Source organism: Hemiscyllium ocellatum, chromosome 9 (assembly GCF_020745735.1).
Source record: "Hemiscyllium ocellatum isolate sHemOce1 chromosome 9, sHemOce1.pat.X.cur, whole genome shotgun sequence".
Taxonomy (NCBI): domain Eukaryota; kingdom Metazoa; phylum Chordata; class Chondrichthyes; order Orectolobiformes; family Hemiscylliidae; genus Hemiscyllium; species Hemiscyllium ocellatum.
In genome coordinates this window covers 7,016,009-7,034,709 of record NC_083409.1, presented here as the reverse complement: position 1 = coordinate 7,034,709, position 18,701 = coordinate 7,016,009, and the positions used below count along the sequence as shown (strand labels likewise).

Genomic DNA, 18,701 nt, shown 5'->3' with positions numbered 1-18,701 from the left:
GCAGCAGAGATTGCACAGTGCGATCCCATCAGCTGGGCCTGGAGGGAATACATCAGATTGTACTTATTGAGTCCTAACAGCTTTCAGTTTCTGTTCTTTTTGGAATCTTGCAATCTACATAAATTCCTGATCAAAGGGATCATTTGAAAATGAGTAATGATGGATGATTTAATTGATTGACAGGCCAACCAGCCAATCTTGGCAATGATCTGCTGAAATGCAGAAAATCTACTGGGCGGCGTGGAAGGTCATCTATTCCCAAAGCACACAGACACAGAGACTGAATCGTCATCTTTATTCCATTTTTCAGATTCACATTGACAGAAAAAAATCCTGTAATTAACAGCCCAGACAGAGGAATCTGCTCAAATTCAAAGCCACAATGGAGCTTAAGGAAAACACTTGTGGAGGTTTGCTCAATAACATGAGAATGCTGTCCCATAAGTGACAAAACCTTAAATTGGAACTGACAGCTAAACAGGAAGGAGATTTGGTTTACTGAAGAAGAGAATTCTGAGGTTCACATTGTTTTGTACAGCTGACAGTCTTCAGCAACTTCAAGAGATTTTACTTAGCATCAGAAGTCAACTCTGTCCCCATCAAACACTCCCAGAACAGGGACAGCATGGGGTTTGACATAGCGTAAAGATCCCTCGACACTGTCGCAATGACCTGCTTTAACATCCAAACCTCAGAGGGTTCCCTGAGCAGTCCTGAGAAGGAAGAGAGTTGAAATTCAGTGCTGACAATGACCTTTGTCCTGCCAGCTTAGCCCTGTTCTATTTAAAGTTGTGTCTCCTCTGTGGACTGTATCCAACAGTCTACACACATTCTGATTTCCTGATGCTCTTGCTGAGGGGAGAGGGGAGGGTCATGTGGGTGAGGGCACAGGAGAAGCGAGCGTTGGACTCCCAGTCAGACGCAGAGAGGGTCAGCAGGCTGCTGACACTGTAGGTGCTGTCCGAAGCTCGCAGGTAGTGGCTGGTCTGAACCCCGTCCGAAATGACTGCACCGTCCTTCTTCCACTGCACCTCCAGCTCATCGGGATAGAAGTGATTGGCAAGGCACACCAGGGTGGCAGTGCCCTTGGCATTGACCTGCTCCAGGGAGGGGGGCAGCAGGGTCAGCTTGGGCTGAGAGTTGTCACGGCCTGAAAGACAAGAGAAACAATTTTAATCCCTTCCATTTGAAGGGAATTCAACCCTCACAATATTCACTGGCAATACAATTTTTTTGAACATTTTTAGTCAGTACAGAATAAACCCAACAAAAGAACAGACACTGTTCAAATTGCTTCTTGGGATCTGAGTATCACTGGCAGGGCCAGCATTCATTACCATCCCTACTTGCCCCTTAAAAGGTGATTGTGAAGCAGCAGGGAGAGAAGGGACAGTCTTGGACCAACGGTTATGGAATGAATGTGGGCATCTTCAAGGGCTATCAATGGGGATCATTTTAGTGACAGTAATCAGAACTCAGTGAGATTGAGACGAGGGATGGAAATGGAGAACCATGGAGCAATTGTAAAAGTTTTCATTTTACTAAACTGTGCGGTTCTTTGGTAAAAGTGGATCCGAACCAATGCCATGATTGGAAATCAGTGTCAGGGAAGTGGGATCCCTCGAAGGATGAGACAGACTGTTCAGAATCTGTTCCCACAATGAGTAAGGGTGGGACTCCCAGATCTTGACCAAATGAACAAGAGGATTGGTGTTCATGTATTGACATGGATTGGGAACTGGTTGGCAGGCAGCACAGAAAGAAAAGTGTCTTTTTCTGAATGGCAGGTAATTACAACTTAGGGTGCCACAGGGGTCAGCCCTTGGTACCCAGTTATTCATAATATATAATAATAGAGTCATAGGGACCCAAAAGGCCCATCAGCCCATTGTGTCCATACTGGTCAAAATACAACCCAATAATGGTCATCCCTTTTTCCAGCAAAATGGAATTAGATGCAATGTGTATTCAAGAAGGAATTAGATATAGTTCTTAGGATTAAAGGGATCAAAGAATGTGGGGAGAAAGTAGGAACAGGGGATTGTGTTGGATGATCAACCATGATCATATTGAATGGCGGATCAGGCTTGAAGGGCCGAATGGCCTACTGATGCTCCTGTGTTTGATGTTTCTATCTGTTTCTCAGATAATGAAGGAATGTCTCTCATCATTTTGAAGCTGGAAGTCAGATGTGTGTGGAGGTGGAAGATGTGGCCATAGTGATTAATGAATGCAGGCCAGTGAGATGGTTAAGACGACACATGGGATAAACTGTTTTTCTTTTTCCCTTGATGGAATGAGGGCATTGCTGGATCAGCAGCATTTATTGCCCATTCCTAATCGCCCAGAGGACAGTTTAGAGTCACCCACATTGCTGTGGGTCTGGGGTTACATGGTAAGGATGGTAGTTTCCTTCCCTAAAGGACATAAGGGAATCAGATGCTTTTTCCTGACAATCAACAATGGTTTCATGGTCATCATTAGTCTCTTAATTGCAGATTTCCTTTGATTGAAATTGAATGCCACCATCTGCTGGATTCTAACCCTGGTCCCCAGAACATTACCTAGATCTCTGGATTAGCAGTTCAGCAATAACATCATGTAGGTTAGGTGGGTTTGGATCGGCGCAACATCGAGGGCCGAAGGGCGTGTACTGCGCTATATTTTTCTATGTTCTATGTTTTAGACTATCACCTCCCTTATCTCATTATTGGTTGACTGTGAAAGCAAGGAGTTTGTTTATTCTGGAACCGTATAAAATCCCAGTCAGACCACAGTGAGAGAACAGTGTACGGTTCTGGTCACCACTTTGCTGGAAGAATGTGATTTCTCGAGAGACCAGGACAGAGGAAGAGTTTGTCTGAAATGGACTTTGACCTTTGGTGAATGGTTGGATTGGCTAGGAGGGTTTTCGTTGGAACAGAGGAGGCTGAGGGGAGATTCGATGGTGGTGTGTAAAATGATGAGGGGCCTGGACAGTGTGGGTAGGAAGCACTGGTTTCCACCAGCACAGAGGGCAATAACCATGTGGAGAGATTGAAATCAGTTGGGGGCAGGATTAGAGGGGAGTTGAGGGTGTTTGTTTTCACCCAGAGCTTGGTGGGATGTGGGACTCACTGTCTGTAGGAGTGGGAGAGGCAGAAACCCTCATCTCATTGAAAAAACACTTTGATATTCACTTGAAACAGCGAAACCTCCAGAGCTATGGAGCAGGAGCTGGAAAGTGGGATGGAGCGTGATATCTTTTTAACAAACCTCCGATTACCCACAGATCAGGAGAACTTTGTCCAAGAACTTTGGAGCAGACTCGGATCCACACATGTCAGGAAAGAGTCACGTTCGGTGTCTGCGAAGAATGTCCTGGATTATATTTCAAACCTTGCTGCACACTATTTGGCTGAGATCAAGGGTGAGGCTGCAAAGAGTCTCAGTGTCCAAGGGTCAGACAGGGTCACTGCTCCTAATGACCCCATGACCCCTGGAAGGTGAGAGTGCGCTGAAAATGGATGAGGATCCGGATCAGGAGACTCCAACCTTAAAGAAAGACTTGCACTGATGTAGCACCTGTCCCCAACTCAGGATGTCCAACTGGATCTTTCCAGCAGACTGTGCACAGCGAGATGCTAAACACGATGTGATAATTAGCAGAGAAATACATTCTGAGTGATTTTAACTGGGGGATAAATATTGACCAGGGACACCAGGGGGAACTGCCTGCTCTTCATCCAATAGTGCCATGGAATGGCATCTTTCACAACTGAAAGACTCTCAGTTCATCCAAAAAATTAAGAATATTTCCGTGAAGATGAAGTTGCAGGTAGGGAGGGGAGTGACGAAGTCATTTGGTTTGCTTTCCTTTATTGGGCAGTGCATTGATTATTGGAGTTGGGAGCTGTTGCGGGTGTACAGGACATTGGTTAGGGCACTTTTGGAATACTGTGTGAAAATCAGTTCTCCTTGCTGGAGAAAAATATTGTGAACTTTAAAATGTCCCATAAATGATTTACAAATATGTTGCCAAGGTTGGAGCGTTTGCGTGAAAGGGAGAGGCTGAATAGGCTGGGGCTGTTTTCCCTGGATCATTGCAGGTTGATGGGTGACCGTATAGAGGTTTATAAAATCATGAGTGGCATTGATAGGGTGAATAGAGAAGATCTTTTCTCCAGAGTGGGGTGGTCCAGAACTGGAGAGCATAGGCTGAAGGTGACAAGGGAAAGATTTAAAAGGGACCGAAGGGACAACGTTTTCATTCAGAGGGTGTTAAATGTATGGAATGAGCTGCCAGAGGAGGTGGTGAAGGCTGGTACAATTACAACATTTAAAAGGCATGTGTATGTAAATAGGAAGATGTTAGAGGGATATGGACCAAATGCTGGCAAATGAGACTAGATTAATTTCGGATATCTGGTCAGCATGGACGAGTTGGACCGAAGTGTCTGTTTCTGTGCTGTCCATCTCTATGACTCTAATTGTATTTCAATCCAGCCCTTAACACTTCAGGCTCTCCCAAAGACATTTACAGGCAGTTTTGTTTGACAAGCAGTCACAGTTGCAATGTCAGTAACGTGGCAGCCAGTTTCTATACAGCAAGATCCCACTAGAAGCAATGAGAGCAAAGAGCAATAATGATGTTGGCTCAATGATAAATATCGGCCTGAACTCAACCCAAAGAGAAAGTTATTTGAGTCAGTTGGATGGAAAATGAGAAAATGGAAGGTAAAGGAGAAGGTAGGATTGCTGGTTAGTGATGGGATTGATTGTTACCAGAAAATAAAAGAAAGGGATGGAATTTTTGAATATCAAAGGAACCATAAAAGTGCAGGGAAAATCAATAATGGAACAAACTTAAAGAGTTTATATCTAAATGCAGGAAGCATTCCGAGTAAGGTCGACAAAGTGATGCCACAAATCGAGGGAAATTTCCAAGGAATTTAAACAAGTTAAAGTGGAGGAGTGCTCACGAAAGATTATTCAAGTTTCTAGAAGATGTAAAAGGACAGAGAGTACAGAAAGGATCAGGAATCGAACGTAAAGCACAGCAGATAAGGGGACAATAATGGGAAGGAGGGCAGTCAATGCAGGACTGAGGGGGTTATACTTAAATGCACACAGTATACACAATGAGCTTGTCGTGCAAATTGAAACTGGCAGGTACGATGATGTGGGTATCACAGAGACATGGCTGTAAGGGGATCCGGGCTGGGAACTAAATATCCAAGGATGCATGTCCTATCAAAAGGACAGGCAAATGGGTAGAGGGGGAAGAGTTGCTTTGTTCGTGAGAAATTAAATTAAATCAATAGCAAGAAGTGATATGGAGTCAGATGGCGTAGAATCTGTGTGGGTAGAGCTGAGGAACTGCAAGAAATAAAGAATCTGATGCAAGTTATGACAAGGTCTCCAAGCAGTAATCAGGGTGTGGGGAAGGAAATCAATCAGGAGACAGAAAAGTCATACACCAAATGTCAGGGCAGACTTCAGTGGATAGGTGGATTGGATAGCACGTCTCAAGGAAAGGATTTCATGGAATGTCGACGACATGGATTTTGGAGCAGCTTGTGGTTGAGCCATTATGAAACAAGCAGGTCTGGATTCAGTGATGTGTATTGAGGCTAACATGATTAGTGTGTTTAACGTGAAAGTATCCCTATGGATAAGTGACAATAGTACGATAGAATTCCCCATGTAGTTTGAGAGAGAAACTGCAATCAGATTGAACAGTATTTCAATTGAGTAAAGGTAACTCCAAAGACATGAGGAAGGAGCTGGCCAGAGTTGGTTGGAAGGGGAGCCGAGCAGGTAAGATGGTGGGGCAGAAAACAGCAGAGTTTCTGGGGTTAATTCAGGAAGCAGAGCAGGAATCCATCCCCAAAAAGAAGAAACATACCAAGGGGAGAACGAGGCAACCTGGCTGATGAGGGAGGTCAAGGACTGCACAAAAGCAAAAGAAAAAGCACACAATGTGGTGGAGAATAGTGGGAAGCCAGAGGATTAGGAAGTCTTTAAAAACCTGCGGAGGATAACTGAAAAAGCATTAAGGGTGGATGAGGTGAAATGCGGGAGTTATCTAGCCAGTAATTTAAAAGAAGATTGCAGGAGTTTTATCAGGAGTATAAAAAGGAAGAGGGAGTCAAAAATAGACTATGGATCACTGGAAAATGAGGCTGGAGAAAGAATAACAGGAAATGAAGGAATAGCAGAGGAATTGAATAGATACTTTGCATCAGTCTGCACCATGGAAAACACCAGCAGTGTGCCAGTAATTCAAGACTTTCAGGGGTCGGAGGGGAGTGTAGTGGCCATCATTAAATAGGAGGACTGGGGAAGCTGGAAGGTCTGAATGTGGATAACGCACCCAGACTGGACGAATGTTCCGAAGGAGATCACTGAGGAGATTGTGGAGGCATTGGTGATGATCTTTCAGGAATCAATGGAGTCGGGGTGTGGAGGTGGGGTGGGGACGGATTTGGTGGGGGAAAGGGACATGAAAATGGCTCACATACCACCCCTGTTTAAGAAGGGTGGGAGGTAGAAGATGGGACATTGTAGGCTAGTTAGCCAGGACTCAGTTGTTGGTAAGGTTTTAGACTTCAATTTAAGGATGAAATTGCAGAGGTCCAGGAAGTGCAATGGCTTCATCAAGGAAACTTCATGCCTGGCAAATCTGTTAGAATTCTTTGAGGAGGCAATGAGCCAGTCAGATAAAGGAGAGTCCGGGAAAGTAATCTAATTGGATTTCCAGAAGGCATTTGACATAAGATAAGTGCCTACAGTGTTAGGGGCAATGTACTGGCATGGACCGAGGACTGGCAGGTTGGCATAAATCAGAGCGTGAGGAACAATGGCCGCTGGTGATGAGTAGATTTCCGCAGGTGTCAATGTTAGGACCATAACTATTCACGTTATACATGAACAATCTGGATGAAGGAAGTGAAGACATTGATGCTAAGTTTGCAAGTGACATGAGATAGATGGAGGGACAGGTAGTGTTGAGGAAGTGGGAAGGCTTTGAAAGCTCCTGGATAGGCTCGGAGAGTGGGTAAAGAAGTGGCAGATAGAATATAATGTGTGACAGTGTGAGGGTATGCACTTTGGGAGGAAGAATAGATGCAAAGACTGTTTTCTAAATGAGGAAAACCTTTGGAAATCTAAAGCACAAACCTCATTCAGGTTTCTCTTCAGGTTAACAGGCAGGTCCAATTTGTGCTTGGGAAAGCAAATGAAATGATAGCATTCATTTCAATCGCCCCAGAATACAAGAGCAGAGATGTAATGCTGATGCTGTGTAAGGCTCTGATCAGACTGCATTTGGAATATTGTGAGCAGATTTGGGACCCATATTCTAAGAAACAATGTGCTGGCATTGGAGGGGTTTACAAGAATGATCCTGGGGATGAAAGGCTTGTCATATGAGGCATGGTTGAGGACTCTGGGTCTGTACTCGATGGAGTTTAGATAGATGAGGAGGGATCTTATTGAAATTTGCAGAATACAGATTGGCCTGGATAGGGTCGATGTGGAGAAGATGTTTCAAAATACAGGAGAGACTCGGGAATCAAGGCACAGGCTCAGAATAAAGGGCCAACATTTCGAGCTGAGATAAGGAGGACTTTCTTCAGCCAGAGGGTGGGGAATCTGTGGAACTCATTGTTACAGAGGGCAGTGGAAGCCAAGTCACTGAGTGTTTTTAAGACAGAGATAGATAGGTTCATGATTGTTAAGGGGATGAAATGTTCCCGTGGAGTAGGCAGGAGAATGGGGGTGGGAAGCATATCTGTCAAGATCAAATGGCAGAGCAGATTCAATGGGCTGAATGGCTGATTTCGGCTCCTATTTCTTAAAGTCATCTGAAGAGTTTTCCCAAAACATTGGAACACTGAACCCACTGGACTGTGAGCCCTGTTGGAGCTGTTTGTCATCAAAACTTTGCCAAGAGACAAACAAAGAGTGGAGAGGGTGTGCATCTATGTGGGAATTTCAGAATCCTTCCCCGGTCCTGGAATACCGTGTGAGCAGGACGTGTGGTCAGTGACAGCAGTTGGAGCTCCGGGTTTCGGAGCTTGAGCAGCAGCTGGTGTCAGTGCGGAGCGTCCGTGAGGCTGAGAGCTCAGTGGAGAGGACGTTTCTAGATGTGCTCAGTTTGGAATTCTGATCAGAATGATGGTTCATCTGGAGAGTGCAGCCAGAGCCAAGTCCATGGCACTACTGGTGACTCAGCTGTATTCGTGTAGGGTGGAGGGGGGTGGCGGTGAGTGTGGTGGTATAAGGAAGACTGGAAGAGTGATTGTGAAAGGAGATTCGAGAGTGAGGGCATCGATAGGTGTTTCTGCAGCTGCAGATGGGAATCCAGGATGGTGTGTTTTCTTCCTGGTGCCAGGGTGAAGGATGTCACTGAGCGACCGCTGAACATCCTGAGGGGAGAGGGGGAACAGGCAACAGCCGTGGTCCACATCGGTCCCAGTGACAGAGGGAGAAAAGGGATGTAGTCCTGCAGTCAGAATTTAGGGAGCTCAGAAGGGAATGAACATTAGGAACCCAAAAGTAGGAATCTTCAGATGACTTCCAGTGCCCCACGCAAGTGACAAGAGGAGCAGGCGGATAACACAAGTGACTGTGGGGCTGGAAAGAGGATCCAGGAGGGAGGGTTTTAGATTCTTGAGACATTGGGACTGGTTATGGGGGACATGGATCCTGGATAGACCAGACGGCGTTGCTCCTGAACAGAGATAGCACTGAACTCCTTTGAGGTGATCTACTCGTGCTGTTGGAGAGGGTTTAAACTAACTTGGCAGGGCTGTGGGAGCCAGGAGAGACTGTCAGAGAGGAACACCAAGGTCCACAGAATCATTAGTGCAGTCAATAAGTCACCACCCAGTGGGAAGGATTTAGAGGAATACATTTGCAAGGAATTTACAGAGACCTGCAAATATTATAATTATTATAAATGGATGGGGGTGGTGGTGGAGAATGTCTTTAATTTCTGAATATAGACAGGGGTAGTAGCAGTGTGAAGGACAGGCAGGGGCCAGAGTCGTGAGAGTGTGTTTATGTGAATTATCTTCAGCCGCATGTTTCCAGTCCAGAAAGGAAGCTCTGCTAGATCTGGATCTTGGGAATGAGGAGGCCCAAGTGGATCAAGTGTCAGTGAGAGGACACTTAAGGAAGAGTGATCATTGTATCACAAAGTTGAGGGTGACGGTAGAAAAGAACAAAGGCCTTTTCAGGGTCAAACATCTTCACTGGGAAAATGCCAGCTTCTATAGGATATGGATGTAATGGATCTGAATAAAGTGGGATCAAAGGTTGGCAGGAAAGTCCTGAAAAGAATAGTAGAGGATGTGGACCAGGTATAGTCGAGATACATTTGAAGGAGGGCAAACAATTCCTGAACTTACTCAAGGGCAAAAGTGGTAGAATTATGGTAAATAAGAAAAGGGCAAAAGAGTAACTCGAGAGTGAATAGGGCCCCATGAAGATGAACAATGTAGCTCTGGGTGGATCCACAGGAAATGGTTTAGGTCTTAAATGAATATTCCAGGTCAATATTTATCATGGAGAAAGACATGGAAATTTGGGAACTTTGGAAGTAAATAGTAATGTCTTGACACAAGTCCACATTGCAGAAGAGGATTTCTTGAAGTGGAAGACGGTAGATAAATCTCCAGGACCTGATCAGGTGTACCCCTGGACATTGTGGAAAGCTAGGAAAGAGATTGCTGGACCCCTTGCTGAGGTATGTTTCTGATTGAAAGCCATGAGTGAGGTTCTGGAGAACCAGAGAGGTAGGCTAATATTCACCATTGTTTAAGAAAGGCTGTAAGGAAAATCCAGGGAACTATAAACCAGTGAGCCTGATGTCATTGCTGGGCAAGTTATTGGAGTGAATTCTAAGGGATAGGATTTACATGCATTTGGACAACCAATGCATTTTTGTGCATGGTAATCGTGCCTCAATAACATGATTGAGGTTGTTTGAAGAGAAGATTGATGTAGGCAGAACAGTAGACACTGTCTATATGGACTTCGGCAAAGCATTCAACAAGGTTCCACATGATAGACTGATTAGGAAGGTTAGGCCACATGGGGTCCATCGGGAGCTAGTCATTTGGGTAAAAAAAAAGACTTCAAGATAGGAGACAGAGAGTGGTGGTAAGGGGTTGCTTTTCAGACTGGAGATCAGATGTCAGCTGTGTGCCACAAGGATTGGTGCCGGGTCCATGTCTTTTCATCACTTAAATAAATTATTTGAATGTGAATATAGGAATAATGGCGAGCTTGTAAATGATACCAAAATTGGTGGCACAGTGGATAGTGAAGAAGCTTATCTGAGAGTACAGTGGGACCTTGATCATTTGGGGAAATGGGCAGAGGTGTGGCAAATGGACAAAAGTGCAGACTTCAGGTGCTGGAAACCAGAGTTTAGATCAGAGTGGTGCTGGAAAAGTACAGCATGCAGCATCCGAGGAGCAGAAAAATCCGCCTTTTGGCTAGAGAAATCCTGATGAAGGGGTTTTGCCTGAAACGTCGATTTTCCTGCTGCTCGGATGTTGGCTGACCTGCTGTGCTTTTCCAGCACCACTCTGATCTAAACGTGTGGCAAATGAAGTTCAATTTAGATGAATGTGAGATGTTGCATCTTGGAAAGTCAAACCAGGGCAGGATTTATACTGTTAATGGTGGGGCCCTGTGGAGTGTTGTTCAACAAAGTGGCCTCGGGGTGCAGAGGCAGGGGCAGGCGCAGGGGCAGGGGCAGGGGTATTATTCCTTGACAGTGGAGTCACAGGGAGGCAGGGAGATGAAGAAGGTGTTGGTACACTTGCCTTTATTGGTCACTGCACTAAGTGTCAGAGTTGGGACATCATTTTCAGCTGTATAGGAAATTGGTGAGGCTACTTTGGGAATAATGTGAACAATTCTGCTCATCCTGTAATAGGAAGGATACTGTTAAAATTCTGCAGAAAAGATTTACATGGATGTTGCCTGGAACTGGACGGTTTGAGCTGTCTTAAGAGGCTCAGTACACGGATTACTTTTCCTGCAGGATCGGAGACTGAAGGATGGCCTTATAGATGTTTGTAAAATCATGACGGGCATGGACAGGGTTTATATCCCAGGTCTTTGTCTTGGGAAAGGGAATCAAAATCTAAAGGGGTACAGGTTTAAGATGAGAGACCAAAGATCCAAAAGGGACCTGAGGAGTAACTTGTCACGCAGAGGGTGGTGCATGTACGGATCGAGCTGTCAGAGAAAGTGCTGGAGACGGATACAATTATAGCATTTAAAAGATGTTTGGATGGGTACATGAATAGGAAGGGTTTAGAGAGATGTGGGCTAAATGCTGGCAAATGGGATGAGGTCCGTTTTGGATATCTAGTTTGCATGAAGAAGTTAGACTGAAAGATCTGTTTCCACGCTGTCTGAATCTGTGACCATTAGAGGCTGGAAAAGCTGAGGTCTTTCACCCTGAAGTGCCGGAGGCTGAGGATTGACCTTATAGTGGTTAATAAAATCATGAGGAACATAAATAATGTGAATAATGCAGGAAGGAGGTGAATGTTTTGTAGAGCTGGCAAACATATGCACAAAGATCATTCCAGGGATGAGGAATATCAATTATGAAGATAGGTTGGAGAATTTGGGACTGTCTTATTTGGAGAAAGTGACAGATCACACAACATCAGGTTATAGTTCAACAGGTTAATGTGGAAGCACTAGCTTTTGGAGCGCCGCTGATAACCGTTTGATGAAGGAGGGGCGCTCCGAAAGCTAGTGATTCCAAATAAAACCTCTGTTGGACTATAACCTGGTGTTGTGTGATATTTAACTTTGTCCACCCCAGACCAACACCGGCACCTCCAAGTCTTTGGAGAATTGTTCCAGAAATTCAAAATCAGAAGGGGGCTGGATCAGCGTAAATAGGGAGAAAATGATTCCACTTGTGAAAGGATTTAGACCGAGAGGCCACTGATTGAAAGTAATTGGAATATTAAGAAAAGTGAGATGGGGGAAAACATTTTCAGCCAGTGGGTGGTTAAGGTGTGGAATGCACTGCCTGAGAGTGTGGTGGAGGCAGCTTCAATTGAAATATTCCGAAGGGAATGAGACTGTTATTTGAAAAGCAACAATGTGCAGGGTGACAGGGAGAAGGCAGGAGAATGACACTCAGTGAATTGCTCATTCAGAGAGCTAGTCCAGACAGGATGGATGGAATAGTCTCCTTGTGCACTGTAACAATTCTGCGATTGTGTGATCGAGCAGAGTTAAAGTTGGGGGAGGTAGGAGCTCGGTGTCTCACTGTGCTGCTGCTGCTGCTGCTGCTGCTGCTGCTGCTGCTGCTGCTGAGGTCAGTGAGATCAGAGACTGAGACAGGGAGCCAGAGCTCACATCAAACTCTGCCCGTGTCCATCACACTGACACTGGCAGGAGGCTACTCACTGATTTCACTCCATGCTGCAGGAATGGGACCACAGGATGCAAATGGACAGAGCTCCTCCACAGAGTGAGTAAAACTTACTGACTTATATCTTGCATTTTTTAAAGAGGGCATGAAAGTAATGAAATACAGCTGGACACCCTGTTAGACACAGTGCTCCTCAATCAACCATTTCATTCACTGCTGCTCCACACTAACACCTTCAACAAATCAGTAACTGTATTTTAGAAAGTGTGTTTCAGTATTGACAGGGTTAATAACAGAGGATTGAGGTTTACTTACTCATTCTGAGCTTGGTTCCTTTACCGAATGTAAAGGGGTAGCTGCTACCCTGCTGACAGTAATAGTCAGCGACATCCTCATTCTGAACGTTGCTGATTGTCAGGGTGAAACTGGTCCCTGAGCCACTGCCGGTGAATCGATCGGAGACTCCTCTGAATCGATTTGTTGCAAAATTGATCAGGATAGAGGGTTTCTGACCTTCTCGCTGCTGGTACCAAGCAAGGTTGCTGCGAATGCTTTGATTGGCCGTACAGGTGATGGTTGCTGTCTGGCCCAGTCCCACTGACAGCAGTGGGGGAGACTGGGTCATGGTGATGTCCCCACTGATACCTGAGGGGTCAGAGAGAAACACAGTGAAGTCAGAACTGTCACAGAAAGAGCCGGTCAAATGAGAGATTGTTGGAGACACTGAGCATTCCTCTGGTTTCAGCATTTTCCCTTCAATCACAAGTCAGTGGAATTGGAGTGAAATGGAGAGCAGATAAAGATTCAAGGTGGAAGGAGAGAGATTTGTACCTGCGACACAGAATGCCAGGGGCCAGAACAGCTGGACGTGTGAAATCATGGTGTGTGCTCCTGTCCCTGTGCCTGGTTCCTGATAAACTCTCCCTTCACTGGGCTCTGCTTTATAAAGCTGCATCCTGTGAGAGTCTGACTGGGTGTTCCTCAGTATGTAAATGGGATCAGGCAGAGAGACTCACGTCAGTCCCTCACGCATCCTCTTCTCTCTCTCTCTCTCTCTGTCTCTCTCTCTCTCTCTCTCTCTCACACACACACACACACACACACACACACACACACACACACACACACACACACACACACACACACACACACACACACACACACACACACTCTCTCTCTCTCTCTCTCTCTCTCTCTCTCTGTCTCTCTCTCTCTCTCTCTCTCCCTCTCTGTCTCAGAGTCAGTGATGTCAACAGTACTGAATGAAGCCATTTGGCCCATTGTGTCTGTGGTGGTAAACAAAGATCTGATGACACTAATCCCATCCTCCTGCTCTTGGACCGTTACCCTGGGGGCTTCAGCAACACAAGGGAATATCTAAACACTGCTCCACTGTCATGAGAGTTTGTGACTCAACCAGCCTTTCAGACAGTGAGTTCCAGACTCCCACCACCGTCTTGGTGAAAACATTTTTTCTCAACTCTCCTCACACTCTCCAACTCGCCTGGCCTTGGACTCCCTCGTGTTCAGAACGATGAGAGGGGATCTGATTGAAACATATAAAATTGTAACAGGGCTGGGCAGAGAGGATATTTCCCCTGGTTGGCCAGTCTGGAACCAGGGTACACAGGCTCAGGGGGAAAAGGGTAGACCATTTAGGGCTGAGTTGAGGATACATTTCTTCACTCAGAGGGTGGTCAACCTGTGGAATTCTCTACCTCTGAAGACTGTGGAGGACAAAGAACTGAATATATTCAAGAAAAAGAGAGAGATTATTGTTTTGCATTTTAACAGCTTGAAGAGAATGGGGAGAAGGCAGGAATATGGCTTTAAGAGAGACGATCAGCCATAGATCATAGAATGCCTACAGTGTGGAAACAGGCCATTTGACCTGACAAGCCCAAACCGACCCTCGAAGAAATGATGGCATTCAAAAATTGATACAGCCATGATCATACTGAATGACAGAGCAGACTCAAAGGGCCGAATGGCCTACTGCTGCTCCAAGTTTCTTCGTGTCCATGTCTGTGTTACCTTCAATCTCTGTACCAGGTTATTAAGTCCTTTACTCATGAAAAAAGTGCTATCCTACCCATACTATCACTGTCCTGAATAATCTTATCCCTCTCTATCAGGTCCCTTTTAAGCCTTCACTGCTCAAACCTCACAGTCAGGCAGCATCCTGGGAAATCCCCCTGTACCCTCTCATGTACAATCACATTCTTCACAGAGTGTGGTGACCAGGACCTGTCCATCTCTCTCTCTCTGACTCACATCTGCCATTTCTTTCTCACTATCTCTATCTCTCTCTCCCACTGTTAATCTCTTTCATTTTCGCTCTCTCTCTCTCTCTCTCTCTCTCTCTCTCTCTCACACACACACACACACACACACACACTCTGTCTCATAGCCACTCTCCAACTCACTGATGCTTTCTCACTCCATCTTATCATCTGTTTCTCCATCTCTCACTGTCTCTGTTACTCGCTCCCTCTCTCACTTCAATTAAAACCCTCAATTGTTATCTGTCACTCTCTATTTCTGCCTCTTTCTCTCTCGTTCCCTCTCTACTTCCCAATTTACAGTCTCTCTCCCTCTCTCTGTGTCATTATAAATCTACCTGTACTCATCTCTCTCTCTCACACTCAACCCTACCCTCCCTCTCAACTCTCTTCATGCTTAGTCTCACACACATCCTGTCTCTTTCTCTCTCTCTCCTTGTCTCTTTGTCTCTCTCCAACCCTCTCAGTCACACTGTCTCACATCTTGATTCTCTCTCTATCCCTCAACCTCACCATTTCTACCTCTCTCTTGGTCCCCTCACATATCTTACACTGTATCAGATGCTCGTCCCTCTCTCTCTCTCTCTCTCTCTCTCAGTTTCTGTATTTCTCTCTCTCTCTCTCACACACACACACACACACACACACACACACACACACACACACACACACACACACACACACACACACACACACACACACTATTTTTGACTCCATCTCCCTCTCTGTCTCACTGCTCTCTCTTTCCGACAGTGTCCTGGGTGGTGACAGTTGAATGCAGGATAAATCTCCCTCTGCTCTGCCCCACTAATGGATGTTAACCCTTGACCCCTGTCTTCTCCTGGAGGAAGGTCCTATTTCCACGTTGACCAGGGTTTGGTCTCTCTCAGGAAGATAGACAGATTCTGGTCAAATGAAGAGCAGTTCTGTGCTGTTCTGTGCTGTTGGCCTATTCTCACTGGGGACTGATTTGGACACAAACCTCATTCCGTGAAGGCGTAGCAGAGAGAGGAGATCCTCAGATCCTCAGGTGAGTTGGAGGGACAGGACAGGCTCTGACCACTGACCCATCCTGTCCATTCACAGCATGTTCCAATCCCTTCCCGTCTCCTTCCCCTTCCATGGTCAGTCTTTTCTGAAATGGAGTGGTCCCTTCCCTGTCTCACACCAAGGAGTGAGAATGTTTGGACATTGAAGTTGCTATGTGAATTCAAGATTCGTGTGGATTTAATGTGGGGGCAGAATTCCGTACGGGCTGTGATAGCTCCTGCGGTTGAATATCCTGCTGGCAGGCTTCGTCCTTCCATATACAGAATGGAGAAGTGGGGGAGGTCGGAATCTCCTGCCGGGGTACACGGCACTGTCTTCGAGCAATGTGGTTGACTCTCTAGTGCCCTCTGAAATGTCCGAGCAAGGCTCTCAGTTGTATCAATTATGACAATGTTTCAACAAAGAAATGAGATGGGATGGACCACAGGCATCGATCTCGACACTGAAAACACAATGACAGAAACAGTCCTGTCTACCCTGCTCCATCCTCCTTACTGACATTTGGGATTAGTGCCAAATTCAGGAGAGATGTCTCACAGATGACGGCATGTGGGCGGCACGGTGGCACAGTGGTTAGCACTGCTGCCTCACAGCGCCTGAGAGCCGGTTCAATTCCCGACTCAGGCGACTGACTGTGTGGAGTTTGCACGTTCTCCCCGTGTCTGCGTGGGTTTCCCCCGAGTGCTCCGGTTTCCTCCCACAGCCCAAAGATTTGCGGGTCAGGTGAATTGGCCATGCTAAATTGCCCGTAGTGTTAGGTAGGGGTAAATGTAAGGGTATGGGTGGGTTGCACTTCGGCGGGTCGGTGTGGACTTGATGGGCCGAAGGGCCTGTTTCCACACTGTAAGTCTAATCTAAAAAAGATGACTCAAGCAACAGCCTGACACAGACAATGCCTTACAGACAATGCCCCAGACACCACCATCACTGTCCCTGCATGTGTCCTGTCACACCAGAAAGACAGTTTCAAAGTTGGCTTTGGACCTCATGGCACCAGGTTAAACATGGGCGAGGAAAACTCCTGGTGATTGCAAGATATCTTGCTCCCTCGGCTGATGAATCAGTCTCTCCTGATGAAGCACTGAGGGTGATGACAGCAGAGATTGTACTCTGGGTGGGGGGTTTCAATGTCCACCACTGAGAGTGGCTCGGCAGCAGCATTACTGATCGAGCTGGTTGGTTCCTCGTGGATGTAGCTGAGGGACTGACTCTGCGGTTGGAACCAAAAAGATGGAAAAAGATGCTTGACCCCATCCTCACCAATCTTGTGTCTGTAGATGCCTCGATCCTTGACAGTATTGGTAAGAGTGACCATCACACAGTCCTTGTGGAAACAAAGTCTGACCTTCACATTGAGAATTCCCTCCATTGTGTTGTGTGGTACTATCACCGTACTAAATAGGACAGACTCCGAACAGATATTGCAACTCAAGGCAAACTCGTAAATGGGGATGATTGCCAAAGATTGCACAATGCTCTGGACTGTTCTCAACTCCTCAGATACTGAAGCAGTCCACGTGCAAATGCAACAATATTTGGACAACATCCAGGTTTTGCCTGAGAAGTGACATTTCCCATTGGTGCCATGAAAATGCCAGCCAATCACCATCACCAATAAGAGACAATCTAAACATCGCCCCTTGTCAATAAATGCTATTACCATCACTGAATCCCCACTATCAACATTCTTGAGGTGTCATTCACCAGAAAGACAACTGGATTCACCAAAGAAACATAGTGGTTACAAGAGCAAGTTAAAGGCTAGGAATACTGTATCGAGTAACTCACCTCCTGATCCCCCAGAGTCAGTTAACCAAGTCAGGAGTGTGAGCAAATGCTCCCCACTTGCCTGGACACGTACAGCTCCAACAACATTCATAGATTGATAGTGTCACAGAGTCATACAGCACAGAAACAAACCCTTAAGCCAAACTTCTACATGCTGACCAGGTTTTCTGAAGTGAACTCATCTTATATGCCTGCATTTCACACATATCCCTTGAAATCTTTCCTATCTATGTCTATTGTATCCTATGTCTTTCTTATCCACTCAAAAAGCATGATACCATCCAGAGCAAAGCAAACTCGTTGATTGGCATCGCATTCTCAAAGCATCCAACTCACCGTCACTGAAGCTCCATAGCAGCAGGCTGTATTATCGATAAGATGCACTGCAGAAATTCATCACTGATCGTCAGATAGCACCTTCCAAACCCATGAACAAAAATAGAAATTGCAGGAAAAGCTCAGCAGGTCTGGCAGCATCTTGGAGAGAAATCAGAATTAACATTTCGGGTTGAGCATGAAATATTAATTCTGATTTTTCTTCACAGATGCTGCCAGACCTGCTGAGCTTTTCCAGCACTTTCTATTTTTGTCTCAGATTAACAGCATCTGCAGTTCTTTTGGTTTCCTTCCAAACCAACGTTCACTTCCATTTAGAACAAGAGCAGCAGATACATGAAAACACTGTGAGCTGCAAGTTCCCCTTGAAAGAAGCTTAGCATCCGGACTTGGAAATATGTCGCTGATCCCTCAGCCTTGCTGGGTTAAAATGCTGGCATTGTGGGTCAACTTACAGCTTGTGGATGATAACAATTCAAGATGGCAGCTTCCCACCACCTACTCCAGGGCAACTAGGGACAGGGTAAAAAATGTTGGCCCAGCTGGTGAAGCCCACTTCCCACAAGTGAATATGCAAAACCAAATGAAGTGTTCCTCAGGAGGGGAGAGGGAATGTTCAGGATCCTGAACTCCATTTCCCAGCCCAGGCAGTTTTTCTCCCAATGAATGAATGAGATGCCAATTTGAAGCCACGGTTCAGGGCAGTCTCAATCTGTGGACATGAGGTCTATCAGAGGGAATTGGAGATTGAGCTGTAAAGGGAATATTTGTTGGGTTAAGGGGAGAGAGAGGGGAGCAGTTGGACTAACTGGGTCATTCAAAGACATGATGGGCTGAATGGCCTC

At 45.8% G+C, this 18,701-nt stretch overlaps 1 gene segment (V, D, J or C); it reads right to left on the bottom strand.

Annotated features, from left to right (window-relative positions):
• Positions 1 to 324: 324 nt before the first annotated feature.
• Positions 325 to 18,701, bottom strand: part of LOC132818578 (Ig kappa chain V region Mem5-like) — a 57,222-nt gene continuing 38,845 nt past the window's right edge. Inside the window, 2 exon segments of the V gene segment in view lie at positions 325 to 1,150; positions 12,716 to 13,045. Coding sequence covers positions 822 to 1,150; positions 12,716 to 13,045 — 659 coding nt within the window.